Raw genomic sequence first — 22076 nt, 5'->3', positions numbered from 1 at the left:
TAATTTTTTTTATTTAATTATTAGACTTTCATAACACGGATTTCGGGTTTGACTGGTTAACCTGGTTTGACGAGTGAACCATGAATTTTATTTTTGCTTTTTTCTTTTTAATTAATTTTTTTCTTTTATTTTAGTTTTAATGTTAATTTTTTTTCTATTTAATTACTAGACTTTCATAACATGTACCCCGGCTTGACGGGTTAACCCAATTAATTTTTAATTATCATATTTTTATGACACGAATTTGCAACCAAACCCACATTTAAGGCTCTTGGGTCTTGTGTTGCAGTCAAACTCACTTAAACTTGAGTAATGTAAGTTTAATATTATTATTGATATTATAAATATTACTTTTGGGTCAATCGTTGCAGCTAGACCTAAGGCTTTTGGGTATATATTTGCATAAAGACCTAATAATCTTAAATCTTAGTTTTTTTATATATTTTTATGAAAAAAAAAAATTAACCCCTGCATATGCTTTTTTTTTTTTTTTTTAAAGTTTTTTACTGTGAACTGCACAGTGCAATCCATAATGAAAAAGCTGATGCATTTAGTTTTTTTTTTTTGTTTGTCTTCTTTCATTGTTTTTTTATTTTTTAATTATTTTTTTATTTTAATTTGTTGGTATTAACTTTCTTTTTATTTAGTTATCAGACTTTTATGACACGGATCCCAGGTTTGATGAGTTAACCCAGTTGATTTCAAATTTTTTTTCCTTTTCTTCATTAATTTTTTCTTCTAGTGGGTTTTTTTCTCTTTGCTTTTTCCTTTTTAATTAACCTTTTTTTTTTAAATTTAGTTCATTAATATTAAATCTTTTTTCTATATAGTTATCATACTTTCATGACACGAATCCCAAGTTTGACGAGTTAACCCAGTTGATTCAAATTTTTTTTTTTTTTCATTATTAGTTTTTTTTTTTTTTTTTTTTTTTTTTCTGATTTCATCTTTTAATATTGTATGCAATCCACAATGAAAAGACCGCTGCCTTTTTTTTTTTTTTTTTCTTTTTATGCCTTTAATGATGGACTACACAGTATAGTTCATAGTGAAAAAGGCTGATGTTTTTTTTTTAATTAATTTTTTATTTAATTTGTTGATATTTTTTTTCTATTTAGTTATTAGGTTTGACGGGTTAACCTAGTTAATTTAGATTTTTTTTCTTTTTCTTCATTAGTTTTTTTCTTTTTAGAAGTTCTTTTCTTCTTTTATTTTTTTATTTTTAATTAATATTTTTTTATTTAATTTCGTTCATCAATATTAATTTTTTTATTTAATTATTGACTGATGCCTTTAATTTTTTTTTCTTTTTGCTTTTTTTGCCGTTTTTATATAAACTGATGCCTTTTTTTATTTTTTTCTTTTTAATTAATTTTTTTTGTTAATGTTCAATTTTTTTTTTCTATTTACTTATCAAATTTTCATGACATAGATCCCGGGTTTGACGGATTAACCTGGTTTGACGAGCTAGCCTAGTTAATTCTAGGTATCCCGTCAAATTTTGTTTTCTATTTAGTTATTAAACTTTCACGACACGAATCCAAGTTTTAACAGATTAATCTGATTTGAAAGGTTAACCCAGTTAATTTAGATTTTTTTTCCTTTTCTTCACTAGCTTTTTTTTTTTTTTTTTTTTCCTGTCATACTTTTATTGACAAGATCTTATATTCAAACTCACATTCAAGACTATTCGGTTTAGTATTGCAGCCAGACCCACTTAAACTTAGGTCATATAAATTTAATGTTATTATTAATATTATAAATATTATTTTTGGATCAGATGTTATAGTTAAATCCAATACTCTTGGGTATAAACTCAAAAAAAAACTTAACACTTTTAAATTTTAATTATTTTTTATATAAAAAAAAAAAACCGTGAGCGTCATGTATATTAGTTTTTATCAGGGTCATGGGACCTTCAAAAACCTTCATCTCTTGAAGCTTTCTCATCTTAGAATTTGTCGTTGTAATATTTATGATAGCAACTCCACTCGGGGAATTCTCATCTCCTTTGCAGGGCTATTATTAAGCATGCATCTCCCTACCAGTCTCATATGAAAGCAATTAATTCCTTCATCTGCGCGCGTCCAGGCTTGAGGAATTCATGTCCTTGACAAAGCAATGAGGCCCACGCTCTTTAAGACCGTTACTTTGAAATGAGGTAATTGCACGTGCTTGTCTACTTCGATCAGTTCAAGCCTTTACTTTAAATTTAACCCAAAGCAAGAAAAATCAAACCTTGAAATCTACAGGGGTGAAATATAGTTTACCCAATTGGAAAAAAACGTTTTCTTCAAATTTTGCCCCAGAACAAGAAAAATCAAACCTTGAAATATCCTTCGTTCTCTCTCTCTCTACTCTAAATCCCCAAATGTCAAAAACCCTAGAATCTCCACGAAATCACCAAACCCTAAAAATCATCAAATCAGCAATCACTTCAAGACTTCTCCTTTTATCACTAATCCTCCTCTGGCGCACCCTCATTGATCCATACGACACGTCGTCCCCTCTGGACCCCGATTGCCTCTCCACAGACCATCAACAACAAGAACGACATGTCATTCAATTTCCTCGAATTGGGTCTGCAATAGAGGACAGTATTGTATGGGATAGTGTCTATTTTGTCAGAATTGCTCAATGTGGATATGAATATGAGCAAACGTATGCGTTTTTGCCTTTGCTTCCTGCTTGCGTTGTCCTTTTGTCACGTACAGGTGCGTGAAGTTTGATGCTTTTTACATTGTTTGTAAGATTTTTGAGGTTTCTGGATCCTAATATGACTGAGTTCTTCTTGTTTGGCTATTTTGCCTTATTAGTATGATTTTGAGCTTTTTTAAATCATAAGTGGAAATGGTTTTTTTCTTTGGTTATTTAGCCATATGAGTAAGATTTTCGAGCTTTTTGGATCATAAGTTGTAATGAGATTATTTTTTTTGGTTAGTTTGCCTTATTAGAATGATTTTGAGGTTTTTGGATGATAAATTGAAATGAGTGGTTTTTGTTTGTGGTTGTATTTAGCTTATCAGTGAGAATTTTTAGCCATTTGGATTATATATCTGATTGCTTATTTTTTGTTTTTGGTGAATTTTACTGTTGATTTCAGTTTTAGTGCCGCTGGTTTCAGTTATTGGGCACAGGGCTGTGCTTGCATTGGCGGGTTATTTGGTTAATAATGTTGCATTTGTGCTCGCGGCAGTTTATTTTTACAGGTGAGTTGTTGGTTTACGTTGCGAGTGTAATTAGAGTTGATGTGGCTGTTTGTAGCTCGTCAAAGTCCAAAACATTGCTGGTAATGAATGTCATTTGATTGGCATGCTATATTGAGAATGAGACTCAAGTTTGTAGAGTCAGAGGTCCTAAATCATTTATTGAAGTAAAATTTTTAATCTGTCGAATTTGGCGAGCCTTTTGTTTGATATAATATGCTTCCAAACAATTTTTTATTGTGCTATAAAGAAGGCTGATTTTGCTTGTTCTGCTATTATCTGTGTTTAATGTTGAGATTATCTTTTGAATTTTTTTAGACTATTGACTTTAGCTTCATTTATTTGGAGGTTTTGCAATGGCATCTGGGAATGGATTTTATCGCTTGAATACTCTGTGTTTGATAATCGACATGTATGGTTCTCCTAGTATACAATATCTGATTGTTGCCTTTCTATTTGGTTGTCCTAACAGGGTTTCAGTTATTATTTTGAAGGACCCTGAAGCAGCATTTCAAGCTTCAATTTTGTTTTGCTTCAATCCAGCTTCCATATTTTATTCATCAATGTAACTTCTCATTCTCTTTTATCTTGAATTGAAGTTAAAAAAATTCAATTAGACCGAGCAATTTTTTTTTTCATGTGCTTGTTGTTGCAGATACACTGAGAGTTTGTATGCCTTATTATCTCTGGGAGGGTTGTACCACTTAATATCTGGTGCAAGTAATGTAGCTGTTCTTTGGTTTGCTCTCTCTGGCTGTGCAAGGTCAAATGGAGTGCTTAATGCTGGCTACCTCTGTTTTCAGACCATGCATCAAGCTTATGATGCTGTATTCCTACAAAAACGTGCTCATGTAAGTATCTTTTATTCTTTACAGGCATGTTCTTTTTGGTTCAGGTGTTTCTGCTTGTTTATATAAAAATGTGTCTGTTGGCTAACTCTTCATTTTCAGCATAAAGCCCACAATTTGGTTGTTGTTTCTGTTTGTTTATATGGAATCTTGTTGATTGATTAACTTGTCATTTTCAGCATAGAATACATATCCACACACGACGTTACATGTGCATTCCAGTTTTTTATTTTCATTGCTATGGTGCATGTTTTGTGAAGTTTCAATTACTTGTGACGAGGTGGCATCTTTAATATTCTTTATTTCTGTGCTAGTTGGCAGTGAAGGTTCTCATTGTTGGAGCACTGCGTTGCATATGTATTTTCATTCCCTTTATTGCGTTTCAAGCATATGGCTACTACAATATCTGTCATGGGCATTCCTTGGATGAAACGAGGCCTTGGTGCAAAGCCAAAATACCTTTGCTGTACAGTTATATCCAAAGTCACTATTGGTATGTTCATCTTGGACTATGGATATTATGGTCTCTTGCCCCAATAACTCATATTTTCAATGCAGTATTGACACCTAGAATTTGATCAATTGCTTTCCTTATTAGACCTTGGTACTAACTAGAATAATTTTTTTTTTATAATTTTTATGTGCTGTGACTAGCAATTAGCTCCACAAATGTGAAATTCTTGATCTGTTATTCTTATATTGGTGGCCACTTTTAATGCTAGGGGAGTAGGTTTCTTGAGATATTTTCAGTTGAAGCAGTTGCCAAACTTTCTAGTTGCATCTCCAATATTATCTCTGGCAGTTTGCTCCGTTCTCCATTACGTGAGGTCACAACCTGAGATATTTTTCTCACTGGGTTTTCGAGCTTCTAATGGAGAGAAAAGGCCTACAGCTTCACCGTTGTCTCTGGATAGAGTTCCAGAATCAAACAGCTCTCATTTGAAGGAGAAATCCTCTGCTAAAATGCAAGGTACAGCTTTCAAACTGAACCGTATAAATTATCTGTTCATGTGTATCTTTTTGGCTGTGATGGTAATATTAGTATCCTTAATCAAAAACAATATCTTCATTGAATGATGGGTAGTTGATGCTTTTGGTTGACAGCCGGTAGTTAATTGATATCATGTGTGCACTATTTATGTATGTCTGATATTTCCTTTATAAATTACAAATGTGCATCTATGCTGTTGATATAGAATTTAACTCTCTGTTTTAATATACACATTATCATTTCTTTTCTGTCCTTTACCTTATTGTCATTGTAAGGATGTCATCTCTTCTGAATATGTTGCCATGAATGAACAACATCTTGAAAGATCATGCTTGTAACAGATAAATACACTGTTAGGCAGAGGAAGCAGAGGATCAAAGGGGATAATTATGTACTCCTGGATGAATATGATTCATTAGAGAAGCCCAGATACTTGTCTACCTTTATTGTCCCATGCACTCTGCACCTGTTGTTCATGGCAGCCACAGCATTTTTTGTCATGCATGTACAGGTTAGTCTGATCCTTACTCACTATGTTTAGCATAATTTGTGGCTTCCAAATAATGGATCAGGTTTTTCACTGTAACTGTGAATCTTTTTCTCTGTTGCTTGATAATCAACAGGTTTCCACTCGTTTCTTGTCAGCCAGTCCTCCTCTCTATTGGTTTGCATCACGCTTACTGACATCTCCTGGTACTGGTAAGAGATGGGGATACATGATCTGGACATATTCTACAGCCTACATCCTTCTTGGCAGTTTGCTCTTTTCAAACTTCTACCCTTTCACTTGAAACTTGAATGGACTCTTCCTGTTTAGCAAGATGCAAGCTTCTCCTACTTGCCGATTGTTTCCATTTTACTTGGCCACTTGATTGTCTGGATGCAAAACAACGGTGGAATGGAAGTGCTCGTAATCATCAATCATGTTGTTGAAAATGCCAGTTTCAAAGCTCCTGGGGTTCTTTCTCCGCTTTTCTTGTAAAACCATGTAGTGAGATACATGATGCATGAGTGGTTTTGAACAGAGCTCTGGCATGAGTTTTTAACATATTTTGTGGGTGAGAGCAACCCTTTGCACTGTAGCGTGATTCGAAGAGTTGCTTATAGAAAAGTTTTGATCAGAAATTTCACGAGTTCTGGTTTAGTTGATGAACTGTAAATCATTGTATTTCTATGCCACTGTCATGGAATCCTGATTTTTTGCATTACAGGAAATCATGAATAATAGATGGAAGTGTTCTCTCCTTTTCTTCATAACTATGCTGTAATCAACATCGAAATACAAGATAATCTTGATAAATTAATACTCTATAAATTAGTAATGTTAGATTACATAATGTTTTTGTTTGATCCCGACTCAAAATTGAAGTTTAAATGATCTCTTGATTAATTAATAATTTTTCATGGTCTCAAGAGTATTTAACTGTGTATGAATAAATGAGCTTCACTTGTGTCTTTTTTTTCTTAATGATTATATGATAAGAGATATATTTAGATTAATTTACTGGTCATCTAAGATATTAAGTTCTTTATTGAGTAATTATAAACGCATATCTTTTATATTAGTGTAGTACATTTAAAGAATTTAATGGTTTTGATTCATCAAAAAATGATGTTGGTAAAGATTTTCATTAGAACTAGCCATTTTTGTTTAGTTATACCTTGGTTTTAGTTGTGAAAAGCATTAAGGGGGTATTTTAGAGTTGTAGTGGTTGTTTTTTAAAATGTATTTTTTGTTTAGAAATAAATTAAAATAATATTTTTTATTTTTTTAAAAAATTATTTTTGATATTAGTATATTAAAATAATATGAAAATATAAAAAAATAATTTTAAATAAATTTTATTTTATACAATTTTTATTTAGAATACAATATCAAATGGAGCTAAATCTCATTGAAATGGAATGCTAAACAGGCGCTAATTCTCATTAGAAACGGTTGGTGCAACCTTTTAAACAAATGAATTCTAAATAAACTTGAAAATTTTTAATAATTTAGAAAAAATTTTAACTTGAAATTTAATATGATTGAATTTTAAATTAAAAACATATATATTTTCTTACTAAAACTTGGATAATATAATTAAATTTGGTTCAAACTGGATGGAATTAACACTAATATTCCTTCTTAAATAAAAATAAAATGTTATTTTAATAAAATTAATTGATTTTGTTTGGTCAACGAATTGATTTAATGATACAAGTTTACAATGGTAGCCAAAATTCTAAGAAAAAAAGTTATTATGGGGTCGTATTTTGGCCCGTTCAAGAATGCTTTGGAAAGCTCTAGACCAAGCCCAAGCCCAAAGTATCCAATGAAAAACAAAGCAGCTTGAGCTAGACACAGAAGAACAACCTTACGCGTCTGCTGAGCTCTGCTTAGAACTCTGTAAGAGAGACTGTTACTGTATTATCTCTCTCGAGCAATCACTCTTTGGAATCACGTCTTCCACTTTAAGGTACCCTTTTCCTCTTTCTAAATATTATTCAGTGGTAGATATTTTTTTTTTAGAACAATAAGTTTTTTTTTCCCTTTTTAATTTCACTGTTATTTCTTTTTAATTTCTCCTGAATCAGTAATCAAACAGTTAACTAAATTTTTTTTTCTCTAAATTGTCAAAGAAAAGATCTGATGTTGTTCTTAGGTAAGTAGTCTAACAAAATTGCTGCTTTTTGTCCCCCTTCTTTGTGTTAAAAAAAGGTTACATTTTATCTATTATGAGATGCTTATTTCAATTTTTTTTAATGTTTTCAGGTCTTTTTCTTTCTTTCTTTTATTTTCAATCCTTTTTTTGTATTAAGAAAGCAAACCCAGATTATGAAAGTTTTGAGTTTTTTTTTGGAAACATGGATATTTCTTTATCTTGCATTGTATAATAATAATAATAATCCAAGAAATTTATTGGGATTTTTCTGGTAATCATTTTTTCTTGTAGTTGCATTGATCGAAGCAAGTGTAATTTTCTCCAATTTAACAATTTGGGGTTGAGTATTGTATGTATAGTTGTTAACATTGTGAATATATGTTAAGGATTTAGTTTATATGTATAGTGGTTGTGAGTTATAATGTATTAAGAAATGAATTGACCTGCTTGTGAATTTGATGTTTTAGCTTTTGGACTGTTTTACTTTAGAATTGATAGAAAACGTCTTGCTTATGTCTCTGAGTGTGAATCATTTGAGTATAATTAGTTTGTGTATTTGTGGTAGCTATGTTTTAGTTTGCTGTGCAAAGGTATTCTGAGAATGGGATGAGTGTAATGGGATGGGCGTGAAGGTAAACGAGACATTTTCAGTTTAACTTCAAAGTATTAAGATGAGTGCAACAAGTGCTTCATCCAGTGCATCGACATCTAGCGGTCCAAAGGTGTCTTTATTTGCTGCCAAGTCAGGGTTTGTTATCCCAAAAAACAAACTTTCAGGTTCATTGGTTCCTATCTTCAAAGGAGGTAAAAAACCAGGTAGTAATGATGCTGTGAATGGAGAAAGTACCAATCATGTCCAGAGGAAAACGAAATGGGGTCCTGATTTAACACAAGATGCTGATGTTAGAAGGGGGAGAGCCTTGGCTTACCAGGTAAAATTGGGAATTCATTGCATGCAATAAGCCATTTCATTTTTTTTTTTCAATTTGTTTTCCTGTAGGAGCATAACCCTCTCATGCGTGCTTTTAATTTCTAAATTTTATTAGTTGCTAGGTTTTCTTTTTTATCAAGATTTAGTTTTTTTGAATATAAAATGGGTTGGAGGCATCTATAGCCTCAGTTTGTGGGAGGAATATGATGCTCAGTTGGAGGCAATTGAAAATTTCCCCTTTCCCACTGGGTGCTAAAATGTCTTCTCTGTGTGAATGGATGACATGGAAGCTTCCCATTCCAGGTGCCACTAAGTGATATAGAAATTTTGGGCAGACTCGAGTGGATCAAATTGTGCAACAGCTGAAATCAGAAATTTCAGAACCTGGGGGAGATAGAGACTCACATGAACCCAATGAGCTTGAAGATCTCAAATCTTTAAGTCCACTAATCCACAATAAGGTAGAGTGGCTGTTGATTTTTCATTGATTTTCATATTCTATAGACATCATTAGTACTTTAAATCACTTCCTTTTGACATTGATAACTTATTATTATTGGACATGCTGTGTGTAGAACTCTGAACTTTTGGAACTTGAAAAACAGGAAGCTATAGGTATCTTTTATGCATCTCACTGAATCATGTTACCTTTTTCCATTTTGTTATGTGTGGGTTGATGGTATCTTTCTTAATTTTCCAGGTGAGATACTTAAGTTGAATCCAACCTACAAGGTACCACCTGACTATAAGCCTTTGCTAAAAGAGACCACAGTTCCTATCCCTGTAAGTCATGTTTGGATGGCTTGGTTTCACGTGTCTGCTTTTCCTGAGTCTTAATTCCTTGCTGAATTAAAAGATTCTTGTTGGTTTACTAAAGGCATTTTTATGACAATTATTTGTTGTAAATTGTCCAGAAATGACTACAAACATTTGTTCCTAGAGATTTTATCATTGAATGAAGATAAGGTCGAGGATTTTTTATTAACAGGACTTTATTAGCTATTGCTTAGTAGTAGTTCATTTTTTTATTCTTTATTATTATTGTCTGCTGTGTTTGCGTTACTATATAAAGCTAGTTGCTAGTTTGGCTATAAACTCATGAATACTAGGAGCAAATTTCTTAGATTTTGAATGGTCACACCTGAAGCCAGATGGGGATTTAATCCGTGCTTGCATTAGAAATTCAGTATGCTGGACACAAAGCTCAATTGGGTGTGTGGGTTTTTTTTTTTTTTTTTTTAAATCCTCAGTATGTGTGCTAAGTGAATGCCACCCATAAATGTGATATATTAAGTGTGCACTTATTTTGATATTGCTTGCATCATCATGACAAGTAGTTGCTGTGGTATATTGCTTTTGCAGGTCAAGGAATATCCTGGATATAATTTTGTTGGTCTAATATTTGGGCATGGAAGCGAGACTCAGAAGCGATTAGAAAAGGTGATCTAGTATCCTTTGGCTGATGCACCCATCTGCTTTGGAGAAAACATTTGCTCTCCCTCTCTCCCTCTCTCTTTTTTTATGGGGGTGGCTTCTTTGATATAACTTGTGCATTTTGGCTATCCTCATTCTATTTCCTATCTTGTGAATAGGAAACTGGAGCCAAAATAATAGTACATGGTACCACAGCACATACAGGAGAGAAGGTAACCTATCCTCTTAAGTATAAAGTTATTCTCCTATGATAATTGGTTATAAACTTGCTCATCTTGCTCCTCTTCTAATTGTTCTATTCATATTACTATCTCCTTGTTGTGTGTGTGTGTGTATTTTCTAACTTTTGTCCAACCGAAGAAACATTAATATTGAAATATCTTCTTCAAGAAACATGTTGTGCATTCAAATCCCTGTTCTTGAACTCTTTTTTCCAGGTCGAAATTTCTTCATCTGATGGCACTGAAACCCAGGTTGTGTATGAAGAGTTGAGTGTTCTTGTAACAGCGGACACATTTGAGAAAGTTGACGCAGCTGTTGTCCTGATTGAATTGCTACTCGCCTCAGTATCAGTGAGTTCCACTAAACTGAACAGAAAACTTCCTGTATGTTTATTTATTATTGTCCATTTGCATCTTAGGTCTGAATCAGGGTGTAGGTGTTTTTTTTTATAAAAAATTTCTACATGCTGGGAGAACATGTTGCTGATTTTTCCAAGCTCTACACCTGAGCATTATGATTTGGTCTTGGACTAACTATCATCTCCTTTGTAGGGAAATTTAGCAGATAATGCAAATGTTAGCCAAAACCAGGAGGCCTCTACTCCTTTCATGGTCTCTACCCTTGTAAACCAGGGAGTTTTTCCACCTGTAACTCCTCAACAAGGTCAGTTCCAATATCAAAATTCATGGTTCCCTGCTGCCACACCTCAAGCTCTTGTACACCAGCCTTCAGGCTTAATTACCCCTCAGACTTCTTCAGCACCAATTTTAAACAATCCTGTACATGTACAGTCATCATCTTTCAATTCTCCAACCATGCTTTCTTTATTTGGGCCTCGGCCAGTGCAGGCCTTTTCAAATCCATATCAACCTAGAAACTTTCCCATGCCAGCTCCACACCCTCAATTTACTGGTAGCCTGCCCCAACCAATAGGGTCGTCTGTTGCAAGGCCATTATTACTTCAACCCCTGTCAAGCGGTCCAACAGGACCACCACCTGACCGGCCATTAGGTCCTTCGGGTTTCTCTTCTGGGTGGCCTGGAGCTCCTTCAAGTGTTCCAGCATCTTTAGGTTTAGGCAACATGGGACAAACAACTCCTCCTATGGTTCCTCCACCTGGTCCTAGGCATGCTGTACCACAGCTAGGTTTTCCATCCCCTGCAGCACCTCCAAATGCAGCTTCTATGAACCGTCCTGCTACAGCCCCAACTTTTACTTCTGTTCCACGACCTCAAGTGGGACCTTCCTCTGCTCCTACCCCAATCCAATCTTCACTTGGTACGCCATTGCCTAATTCATCAATAAGTCCGGTATTTGGTTCTGCACCAATTTCATCACCAATGATGCCTGCATCACAGGCAACTCGGCAGACAGGAGTTGTAGGTGCTTTTCCTGTAACTACCTCAAATTTTCCTCCCATAAGATCACCCACAATAAAAAATGCAAAGGTGCAGCATTCAGGTACTGGTGATTTTACTTTTCGACCTCATCACCAGCAGAATCCAGCTCCTCAAATTGTTCCCAGCTTTAGCAGTCATCACGCTACTCAGAATGCCCCCCTTCCTAGACCCATGATGCAAACACTAACACCTCAAGCACCACCTTTCCACATGGATGTCCCTAACTCAACCACTCAACCTGGCAGGCATCTGTTTCCTAGGCCACAGGTTGGCAGCCAATTGGGTCAAGTTCCCTTTGTTGGAAATCCCACCGGTCACTCACATCACCCCAGACTTCCAGCATTTTCAAATGCAAGTCCAGTGGGACCACCGGTCATGCAGATGGGATCCCGGAACTTTAGTTCAACACCCCACCAACCCAATTTAACAGGTCCTTTACCTCCCAGACCAGGAATCCCCATGCAACTTCAGCAAAATTATCCAACTCCAATAGCTCCTCGAGGACACTCAATTGCTCTGAATCAGCAGCCTTTCATCTCCTTGGCATCTGCTAGACCACCTTCATTCCAGGGAGGGCAGCAGGTTTATGATCCATTTTCTCCCACTTCTGTTTCAGCTGCATCCCAACAGCAAGTAGGTAATCTAGGAAAGGGGAGAAAGCCAGAGAACGATCCCGAGTATGAAGATTTGATGGCCTCGGTTGGAGTAAAATAAGATTTTCTCCTTGAATCGGTTTGAAGGAGCTGGATTAACACACAATTGTAATGGTTTCTTAGAAATTACTGTGACTTGCTTCTCTTCAAAATTTATCGTCGGATATGAGTCATATAGATGTTACAGAATTTTACCTGAGATTACTGATTGTAATCTATTCCCCTATTTTGAAATATGAATATATGACACAAAGTTGGTGGCCTGTGCTTAAGTAGCTTTTGAATGCTGTCATGTTTATCTGGTTAACACATCATTTGCATATGTTGGTGGCCTCTACGCGTCTGTGTTGTGTTTGTTGTTCCAAAATATAAGATTGTTTCAGTCTGATGATATACCATATCTGCAAGGTGACCATTCATGGAAATCCAGAGGAAGATTTGTTGCTTGACCTATCCAATTAGTGAGATCAACAGGTGCCGGGTTAGCGTGTCCACACACATGTTAATAAAATTTTAACATCTCATAGCATTAACCCTCTATCATCCTTGAGTTGTTCCATAATTCTGAGGCATATATCAATAGTAATTGCCATGCCTAAATATCTAGTTGCAGCCCTAATCCTTTCACAGAATGATTTTTGCTGAAGCTTCATGAGGGAAATGAATTCTGGGTTCTTCCAAATGAAGCAGCTGAAAGTCTAGAAATTAAGCATGCAATTCATAGCGACTTTCACACTGGCTATACTTCAAGCCTCGAGCAACTTCTAGAGGAAGCAAAATATGCAGCCGGATCTGATTAGGTTAAATACTGTCCCCCTCCAAAAATAATCGAAGTTTTGTTAACCAAAAGAAGAGATTTTTATTTCATGATTCTCTTATTTACAAGTCAGAGTTTGGATGCATACAAAAGGTGAGCAGAATATTTTAAAAGCACTTCAAATGGAAGGACCAGATCTGAGAACCCTCTCTAATTTCTCGGCCTTGACGTAATCCTTCTCTGTAAGAGGCCCAGCAGGAAAAGCTGTAATTTCCACAAGCAAATGTGGGGTTGGGAGTTCATCAAAGAGAGCCCTAACATTGTTGCAGCACACACTCTCACCATGAGCACTCTCCCTCCTAATTTGACAGCCCTAGGAACAGTGTTTAGGGAAATTTTAATAACGTATCACATCATATCATATTGTTGTGTTACTGATTATGCTTAGATGAGGAAGGAATTGGAACTCTAGAGATTGTTTCATAGGTTGAATTACCTTGTGAGAAGTTGCATCTACAAAGTAATCATCTTCGGATAGCAAAGCTGCAATTGCTTTAAGGCGCCGCTGCCCTTCGGATTTGGAAGGCACCCTATAGTTCCTTCTGAGTGTACCCTTAGTTGTGGGATGCCATTTGCTTACCAATTTCCTTTTGTCAGCTGCTTCTTTATCTGCTTAAACATTACAATAATGAAATTGTCTTCCTAAAGAAAACGAACGATCCAAATCAAAATTTTGGAGGCAATACAAACAAATAAATAAAAGGGAACTTTAGATCAGCATAGCCTTTGATCAATTCCAATAAATACATACACAACTGTTGACCACATGAGCAGAAACCACCACAAGATTCCTCAGTCGGCAAACTCTTCTAAACAGAACATTTTTTGCTCAAATATATCCTCCAGGATCCAGAGGGCATGGCTCTAGAAATAAAGCACATGATCCCAAGAGTTGAGAGTTTTCAAGGACATGTGTGTTAGTTCAAGTTTCCAGAGACCAAAAGTTTTAGAGGCTAGCACCCCGTCCAGATTATTCATCGAAGAATCCAGCATAGGTCAAAGTGAGCAGTTATGGTCATATTCGCTCTCTCTTCTACAAGATCAGAAAAGAAAAGCAGCAGAGGACAAGCTAAGTAGCCTGAACGACAAATTTACACGGTTGAACTTAGTGTTTTAACTTTTGCCATGTTAAGAAGGAAAATTTTACGGGGGAGATGAAATGTGTTCTTGTCCACGTCAGATAACTAGCATGAAGACTCTCTTATTGAAACAGATCCCAGCAGTCAGAATGACCAGAAGTTGCTTCCAGACTTTAGATAAATGCTCAACATTGACCTTGGAGTACTGAGCTGAGCGCTCGCCCTAATGAAACCCAGGAAGTCAAGGAACGGATCATACCTTCTAAACCACCAAGCCAACCTCCTGGGGTTATTATATTTCCTTAGTGATTTCCAGTCATTGCCATTTCTCATTACTATCACATTAACACTAGAGCATTTTAATTGCACGAACCAATGTAAAACCACTAAGGCCTCCTAATCCTTATCCATCAACTTCAAAATATCCAATTCATGAAACTCTCCAGATTTAGCCATAAATGTACAACCTGATTTCAAAAAACTTTAGCAAAAGTTAAATCTTGAATTAAACTGAAATAAAATCCCAAACTTTTTTATTGGCACATCTAAAATCTAGTAACATTTAGAAATGGCAGAAGAAGAAAAATCCAACAAAACATAAATGTACAATATACAACTAAGGAACCCACAAACCTGGTTTGCCTTGTATGGCCTCAATCCACTTAGAAAACCCCAGGTCACCAGATTCAGCACCACCACCACCATCCAAACCTAAACAAATGTAGACCTCAATCCATAAGAACCATTAAAATACATGCAAAAAAGCAAGAAATTTAAAAATCCAAAAAAAAAAAAAGTACCAGAAACAAGTGGGTTAGCCTCTGATCCAGCTAAACCAGCCTTTAACAGTGCATAAAAGATACAAAGCCTACCAACCCATAAAACTGGAGCCTCAATCAAAGAAGCATGGACAGTAAAGCTAGCACCAGCTGTCAACTTTCTAGTTCTTGTATTGCCATAAAAAAACAGTCTTGAGAGGGTTTTTGATGGGCAGTCAAAGGTGGGAAAGAGTGATTTTGGCAAAAAAGTTGTGGACTTTATGATACTGTTGAATTGGGTTTGTGTTTTGGATGGAAAAGGTGATGTGTAAATGGTTTGGACAAGTGAGAGTAGCATTCTTTTGTTGGACAATGTTTCACTGATAAAATGGAATTGGAGCCTAAGCAAGAAAGAAGATGAACACGATGATGGTTGTGTAATAATAGTGATGGGGTGATTGACGTCATTGTGCTTTAGGCACCTCTATTCTTAACTTTGTGTCATTTTAGTCCTTTTATATATTTTTTAACTTAATATCATCGTACAATCTTTATTTTGTATAATTTACAATCTTTTTATCAAATGTTAATTAAATGTGATAGATCATATTTTTATTTGCTAAAGAAAACCAACTTTTTTTTTCCTTATAATCACCCCTTTATTTTCTTTAGAGAGACTATTGGTGTGAGGGTTTTTTTTTTTTCTTAATACACTAAATTCATGAGAAACACGTTCTTAAAATTGTTTACAAAAATGATTTAATTTCGATTTCAAGCATTAATTAGTTCGAAGATATCCCTGATAGTTGAATAAAGAAATATTAAATACTTTTATTGCATTGCTCTCTTTACACATAATAATAACGATTCATATAATTATTATGATGGATTTTATATATAGTTATTATGATTCACATATATATAATCTTTCCATCTAATTCAATTATTTATTCATGGTTCTTGGGCGATAGAAAAACGGAAGGACCAAATAATCATAGAGAAAAGGAGCTAAGGGATGATATTAGGAAAAAAACATCAATAGGTGACCAAACTATAACCAAATTGGGAGCAGAGATACAAATATGCCACTTATCCCTAGGAAGGGAAGGGAGATTTGTTGATTGACTTGATCCCAATTTCCAAGCACAAAAACAACTTTTAGGTGTTACAATGGGCTAATGAAGATCTAGGATTATACTAGATTTTAATTTGGATGAATGTGCGGGTCCCAATGTAGATATTAAAGGTGAATGAGCAGGTGACTCATTTCTATCCATCAGACTACTTGTGTGGGCCAGATACTGAAATTTGCTTGTGAGAGCTCATCCTGTTGGATCCTATCCAACCCTAGTTGATACCTCAAGGATTCAAGGTGGGCTCAAAGGTCCCCCTGTTTTGTTATCTATCAGCTCATGGCTATAGAATAAGTATATTTCAACAGTCGAAGGATATGCATCTCTACAAGGAGCCAAAAGAGTGCGAATCAATATTTAGCTCAAATTCTATGCTTCCCAACGTGTCCTATTGCCAGTTACAAGCTATAACTCGTTCCAAAACCATGACATCAACAGCAATAATTTAGATGGGTGATGCATGGGATCTGGAATTTACAGATGAACTATGGAACAATACCACCTAGGGCTTTTCGTTTTCGTGTTCCATATTTACAGATGCATGATTGGTAAATGATTACATGGGAAGAAAAAAATCATCTTCAATCCTGTTACATGGGATCATTAGTTCCCCCATCAGGGAATCAACTCTGGATATCAGGCTTCTATGATAACTAATACAAGTGAAACCCACGTCTGACTACAAAATATGAGCCTTGTTCATATCTTAACAAACCGAACATCATTCTGACCAAATGCAGTTCCACATCCAGGGCATCTCCAATGGCGAATCTCTAAATTCCTTCGGATTCATGGATTGCAGAATAGATGATAGCATTTCACAATCACAACCTGCCAAATATAAAAGCAAAGAGTCTAAAATAATCGACCTTTTAAAGTTAAACTGCAAGAACAATGACGGGTAATCATGGGGATACAAACCAGCAGAAAATTCACTCACCTCCTTAGGCCGGTCCGAACACACACTACACTTGAGCATACTTTTGCAATCTTTTATCTCATCTTGGAGTCGCTGTATTGCAGCCTCGCCAGTTTCAGAAGTCAACTCAGCAACTCTATTGTTCAACTCCATGAGCTCTTCCTCGAGCACTTTCCTTTTACTCCTGGCTTACGGAAAGTCCCTCACCAGATAAATATTAGGTTTGCAGAAAGTTGTTTTTCTACAAGATACAAACGGAAGAGGGCACAGAAAAAGCCAAAATGATTAATTGCAAATTTATTCTCCTCACACAATTAACAGAACCTACCACACCTTCACCGAGCATTAAACTTCAATTGTAAACTATAACATCATTTGTGAAGTGTATGGGCAACACAAGAATTACAAAAAGGCCCAATACAGCATCAACTAGACCAAAAAAAAAAAAAAAAATCAGCTTAACCAACACTATAATGCATATGCAATGCGAGCTTTGTCAACTCAGCTTATGTTGGAAGTATAACTACCAACATACGCATAAGGTGAAGTTGTTCAAATAAAAGAAATGGAAATCTAGAGCAAAAACTTTGTGGAATGCTGGATATATTCATCTCCTGTCCTCTATCAAACGTATAAAACACAACCTGACTCTGCAATGCATAGAAGTTTCATATCTAACTGCCACAAAGAAAAAGGCCTCACCTTTCACTGACCAGTTCTGTTTGGATTTCATCTATCTTCTTCTGGATCTGGTCATACTCCTTCTGAGAGGAAGAAACAGCATATTTAAGCCACTTCAACTCCTTCTCAGCATCCATTAATTCCAACAGTGCACTTTCAAGATTGATTGCAAGATGTCTGTCTTCTTTAGTGGACCTAACTGCCTCAATCACATAATGTTTCATCTGCAAGATTCAACAGCCGGTTGATAGAGAAATCTCCAAAAAGACAAGTCCTGCAGAATGTTTTCAAACAAAAGTTACCTGCTCTTCACTGTGAGCAATCCTCGATTTTAATGATTCCACTGATGCATTAACTTGTTGAAGGTGCTTTGCCGGTGCCTGCTTCCCGGATAGCAGAAAGGTTTGCTTGCTTTGTCTTCACTCTCAGATACCAGCTGCATTTTAAAACATCAGTCAAATTAAGGACAGCCAGTCAACTTTCCGACTACTTCATATTTTGGCCAAAGCTAGCAGTTAGCATTCACAGTTAGTAATAGTTAACAGGGTAGGCATTTGGGGGGGGGCTCTTATATTGCCACGACAGGGACCAAAAACTGACAACCATGGCAAAGTTGAGGGGCTAACTTGGCCACCTCTGGCATGGGACAAAGAAAAGCCGAGTCCCTCTTGGGGGATTAAAACACATGAAGTGTTGCTTCTGGCAACAACTTCTCTACTACTGACCTGGAAGGTCATCAATTTTCACCCCGACTAATTTACATAGTAATAAATAATGTTTTAAGAATTATTAATACAGAAGATAACTATAAGACAAACCTTGATATCGTGTGGTCATCCCTCTCACCGACTTGCTGCAATAAGTGTTGGTTTTGTGTCTGCATATCTTCATATGCTTGGCCAATGATCTAGATGAGTAAGAAATTAAATATGAGGGTGAGATATGTGAGTAAGGAGATTTGAAGAGGAAATGGTGGCAGCAAGTACTAAGGAACCAGAATTGCTGCAAGTTGCAAGAATTTATGGCTTCATGGCAAACAGACAAGACATGAGCAACATGCCTCGATTTTAGAAATATATACCTCAGCCTCCTTATCTTTACTTTTGATGGTTTCTTAAGCTCAAAAACATCTCTGCATGTAATTAGTTAGCAGAGCATTGTAAAAAAGAATAGGAACTGAGAAAATATTGTAAAGTATACATGAGTTTGACAATAACTAAATAAAAAAATAGATCTTCCTGTCAATCAAAATACTAACGATGAAATAGCAAAACCAACCGTTCAGAAGCATCCAGTTTAGCTCTTAATTCAGCTCTTTCAGCTTCAGTAGCAGAAAGCCTTTGATGGCAAGCAGCCTCAGCCTCGATAGCAGCTTTGACTCTCAGCTCTAGACTGTGTTCATCCAATGAACTTTTCAGAACTTCAGCTTGGGAATGAGCCCTAGATTCAGATTCTTTTATTTCAAGAACATTTCTACAAACAACACAGTTCAAAAAATGACATCATCAGATTTGAAGGACAAACAAGATCAGGCATGTGTAAAAAGAAACAGGAAAAAAAAAATCCTAAATTAAGCAAATTAAGATTTAAGCTATCATCATATTCTTAAAAATAATAAGGAAGAAAAGGAAAACCAAGGTAAATAACCTGCAAAGAATCTGTCAGCGTTTTGTATCTTTCCACTTCATCATTCCCATGCTAGAGCTGATCCTTTACTAAACTGTAGAGATGAGATGAATGTATATGTTTGTCATCCTTGAGTTCATCCTCTGCAAAAACAAAATCACTAGTTAGGTCCACAAAAAAATAATAGCTACTTGACAAATCAAGCACACCACCTATCCTATCAAATCATACAAACAGACCTCAAGATCTTCCAATTCTTTTGATATGGCCTGATTTTCAAGCTCAGAAAGACAGTCAGCTGCCAGAATCTGCAATATTTGCTCAATAGGATATCTGATCAGTTAGAGTCGGTGTGCAGTGTGTATAAGAGATGGATGACCAGGTGGTTTAACTAGTACCTTCACTTGGAGCTGGAGTATGTATCCCAACTGCAGCATCCCTTTGCATTTTCACATTGACTAGTTTTCTTCTACTTTCTTCAAGTTCAACCATGATCTCTTCCAAATCACCTTAAAGCATAAGAAAAATATACACATTCAACAGAACTTCAAGAAGTCCAGTTATATAGAATATGGAGAAATGTTCTAATGACTAACTATATGGTAGTTTACATCCCAGAGCTGTATTTGCGTTTAATTGTATACATTTGATTCTTAAAAAATATACAAAAGTTCTGAATTTCCCCAACGAACCAATCATGCAATGATCAATCACCATCATTACCCTGCATATCTCTACAATCAGTCCTCAACAAACTGCTACAGACAACAACAACAACAAAGCCTCAATCCCAAATAGTCAGGGTCAGCTATACGTATCTATTTGCGCCATTCATCGAGAAAATAATGGGTTTCATTCACAAGCTACTAATCATTAAAAAAATCATGGGTTTTAGTCATAACCATGCCTGACACCACCAAACCCAATCACTTCAAATTTCTAAAAAAAAAACCAACATACAATCAGCAAAAACTATAATATTCACAAGAAAAGCATTAACCAAAGCAAAATTAGCAGGCAATCATAAAAAGAAGGAGAAGAGGAGAGAGGGAAAGAGTGTTTTACAGATTTGTTATCGGGAGAAGTGGAGGAGTTACGAGTCATGGTAGGCGACAGAGGTGAATTCAAGTGAGGTCTTTTCTTCTCTGGCTCTTCTGATTCTGAGTTTTCCATTTAAGGGTTTCTTTATTTACTGAATTAGTGCATGTATATTAGTCAGCCAGCGAAGTATTGTGTGGTTCCATTGTTTTTTCTTTCACGTAGAAGCAAACTGCAAGAACCGCAGGTAGAGGAGCTCGGAAATTCAAGGGGTCTTTCTTCTTCTTCTTCTTCTTCTTTTTGAAAAAAAAATAAAAATCCTGGTTTCAATAGAGACAAGTTTATTCACTGAAAAGTAGTTATTTTTTTTAAAAAATAAATTTTAAAAAAAATGAATTATTTTATGATGTTTAATGATATAATAAAAAATAAATTGAAAAACACTTTCCAGTGTTTAGTTATGTCATGGAAAAATAAATTAAAAATAACTTATTAATATTTTTTCACAAGTTTATTAAAATAATAAGAAATAAATCTTACAAATTAAAAATTTAAATGAGAATGAAATTGAAAAAAATATATAATTTTATAAATTATCTAAAAAAATAAATAATAATTAAAATAATAGAGATCAAATCTAAAAAATAAAAGATGAAGAAATTAAAATAATAATAATTAACATTTCATAAATTATTTTAAATAAAATAAGTAACAATCAAAAGAATGAGGATCAAATTTGATAAATAAAAAATTTCAATAAAAAATGAATAAGAGAAAAGCAAATAAAAATGAGGACCAAAGTTAATATTAAAAATAAATTTTAAGAGATGAAATTGAAAAATAAATTTTCAAAACAATATATATATATAACAATTAAAAGTTTGAGGATCAAATTTGATATAATAAACAAATAATATGACATTTCTAAATTTTTCACAACTTTTAGAAATTGTTTTCCGTCCAAATTTTCTAGGAAAAACACTTTTCTGGAAACCAAGCCAAATTTTTCTTTGACTGAAAAATATTTTCTATTGACCAATTTTTCTAATGACAAACAAACACAAGAAATCACTTTCTAGAAAACAAACATAGCCTAAATGAAACTAAAGGAGGTTATTTGGCTCATCCGTTGGTTTAACAGAAACCTGAATTGCATCGATTCAGCTAGGATGGTTATGGGTTATTGTTATAAATCTCAGCTCAACCCGTCAAATTAACTTCATTCTTCATTTCAAAGTCTTAAAAGCTTATTAAATGATACTAGTTACTATTCTAAGGTATGTATTTTTTTTGAGGTCCAACTATATTTTAAAAAAAAATTATTTTTTTTGTTTTAGATTATTTTTTTGTATTTTTTTGATTATTTGAATGTGTTAATATTAAAAATAAAAAATATTTTTAAAAAACAAGCCGTTATTACAATATTAAACACTATCTAAACAGAAAAGTGATATCCTTGTAGCTATAAATACACTCCATTATTCACTACAATAATGGAGTGATGTTGTGACCTGGCTAAAAAAATTGAATGTCTTTAAATCAAGGATATTTTGATGTTTTATTTGCATTACTCATTATTAATTTATTTGAAAATATTTTTATCTATTCAATATTTTAATTAACAGTAAAATAACCGAAATACCCCCAATAGTTAAAAAAAACCAATTGATTCGGGTAAGGGTATTTAAGTATTTT

The 22076-nt window shown here is 34.7% G+C and overlaps 3 protein-coding genes and 1 non-coding gene across 15 annotated transcripts; 2 read left to right on the top strand and 2 right to left on the bottom strand.

Annotated features, from left to right (window-relative positions):
- The first annotated feature begins 2362 nt into the window (after window positions 1-2362).
- LOC118059300 (uncharacterized) lies at window positions 2363-6302 on the top strand. Of its 3 annotated transcripts, none has more exons than XR_004689291.2 (8): window positions 2363-2714; window positions 3104-3209; window positions 3679-3771; window positions 3862-4057; window positions 4369-4547; window positions 4777-5024; window positions 5403-5556; window positions 5669-5807. XR_004689291.2 is itself a non-coding variant. In XM_035072139.2 (8 exons), exons 1-8 carry the CDS (start codon window positions 2372-2374, stop codon window positions 5834-5836), a joined length of 1503 nt encoding a protein of 500 aa, XP_034928030.1. In that variant the 5' UTR covers window positions 2363-2371; the 3' UTR covers window positions 5837-6302. The 3 variants fall into 3 exon arrangements, 2 of the variants coding, with proteins under 2 accessions (XP_034928030.1, XP_073260676.1); XM_035072139.2 differs by having other exon boundaries at window positions 5387-5556; window positions 5669-6302; XM_073404575.1 differs by lacking the exon at window positions 3679-3771 and having other exon boundaries at window positions 5387-5556; window positions 5669-6302.
- A 1072-nt stretch (window positions 6303-7374) lies between these two features.
- On the top strand, window positions 7375-12593 carry LOC118059298 (uncharacterized). Of its 3 annotated transcripts, none has more exons than XM_073404574.1 (9): window positions 7375-7504; window positions 8256-8622; window positions 8957-9082; window positions 9197-9236; window positions 9322-9353; window positions 9984-10061; window positions 10214-10267; window positions 10493-10627; window positions 10829-12593. In XM_073404574.1, the coding sequence occupies exons 2-9, from the start codon at window positions 8362-8364 to the stop codon at window positions 12389-12391; spliced, it is 2289 nt and encodes a 762-aa protein (XP_073260675.1). In that variant the 5' UTR covers window positions 7375-7504; window positions 8256-8361; the 3' UTR covers window positions 12392-12593. The 3 variants fall into 3 exon arrangements, with proteins under 3 accessions (XP_073260675.1, XP_034928027.1, XP_034928028.1); XM_035072136.2 differs by having other exon boundaries at window positions 9322-9404; XM_035072137.2 differs by having other exon boundaries at window positions 7395-7504; window positions 8267-8622; window positions 9322-9404.
- Window positions 12594-13164: 571 nt separating this feature from the next.
- On the bottom strand, window positions 13165-15411 carry LOC118059299 (uncharacterized). Its single transcript, XM_035072138.2, has 4 exons — window positions 15027-15411; window positions 14860-14937; window positions 13584-13756; window positions 13165-13460 (listed from the first exon to the last, which is right to left on the bottom strand). The coding sequence occupies exons 1-4, from the start codon at window positions 15340-15342 to the stop codon at window positions 13266-13268; spliced, it is 762 nt and encodes a 253-aa protein (XP_034928029.1). The 5' UTR covers window positions 15343-15411; the 3' UTR covers window positions 13165-13265.
- A 1150-nt stretch (window positions 15412-16561) lies between these two features.
- On the bottom strand, window positions 16562-20697 carry LOC118059346 (uncharacterized). Of its 8 annotated transcripts, XR_012167771.1 has the most exons (11): window positions 20409-20697; window positions 19742-19852; window positions 19583-19651; window positions 19365-19486; window positions 18996-19190; window positions 18799-18849; window positions 18536-18624; window positions 18020-18153; window positions 17739-17941; window positions 17058-17277; window positions 16562-16948 (listed from the first exon to the last, which is right to left on the bottom strand). It is a non-coding gene; the product is annotated as an uncharacterized protein (transcript). The 8 variants fall into 8 exon arrangements; XR_012167769.1 differs by having other exon boundaries at window positions 18799-19190; XR_012167767.1 differs by having other exon boundaries at window positions 18536-18849.
- Between the last annotated feature and the right edge of the window lie 1379 nt (window positions 20698-22076).

Source organism: Populus alba, chromosome 14, assembly GCF_005239225.2.
Source record: "Populus alba chromosome 14, ASM523922v2, whole genome shotgun sequence".
In the NCBI taxonomy this organism is placed as follows: domain Eukaryota; kingdom Viridiplantae; phylum Streptophyta; class Magnoliopsida; order Malpighiales; family Salicaceae; genus Populus; species Populus alba.
Note: the sequence above shows the minus strand (reverse complement) of the source record. Positions and strands in the feature narration are given on the sequence as shown.

Bases quoted from the DNA above. Each gene is read 5' to 3' on its own strand.
- LOC118059300 (XM_035072139.2), top strand. From the start codon at position 2,372: ATGTCAAAAACCCTAGAATCTCCACGAAATCACCAAACCCTAAAAATC. The intron at 3,772-3,861 runs GTAACTTCTCAT...TTGTTGTTGCAG, and splicing joins TCCATATTTTATTCATCAAT to ATACACTGAGAGTTTGTATG. The intron at 4,548-4,776 runs GTATGTTCATCT...TTTTAATGCTAG, and splicing joins TATATCCAAAGTCACTATTG to GGGAGTAGGTTTCTTGAGAT.
- LOC118059298 (XM_035072136.2), top strand. From the start codon at position 8,362: ATGAGTGCAACAAGTGCTTCATCCAGTGCATCGACATCTAGCGGTCCA. The intron at 8,623-8,956 runs GTAAAATTGGGA...AATTTTGGGCAG, and splicing joins GGAGAGCCTTGGCTTACCAG to ACTCGAGTGGATCAAATTGT. The intron at 10,062-10,213 runs GTGATCTAGTAT...TCTTGTGAATAG, and splicing joins CTCAGAAGCGATTAGAAAAG to GAAACTGGAGCCAAAATAAT.
- LOC118059299 (XM_035072138.2), bottom strand. From the start codon at position 15,342: ATGCTACTCTCACTTGTCCAAACCATTTACACATCACCTTTTCCATCC. The intron at 14,938-15,026 runs GTACTTTTTTTT...ACATTTGTTTAG, and splicing joins GGCTAACCCACTTGTTTCTG to GTTTGGATGGTGGTGGTGGT. The intron at 13,461-13,583 runs GTAATTCAACCT...CACTGTTCCTAG, and splicing joins TAGATGCAACTTCTCACAAG to GGCTGTCAAATTAGGAGGGA.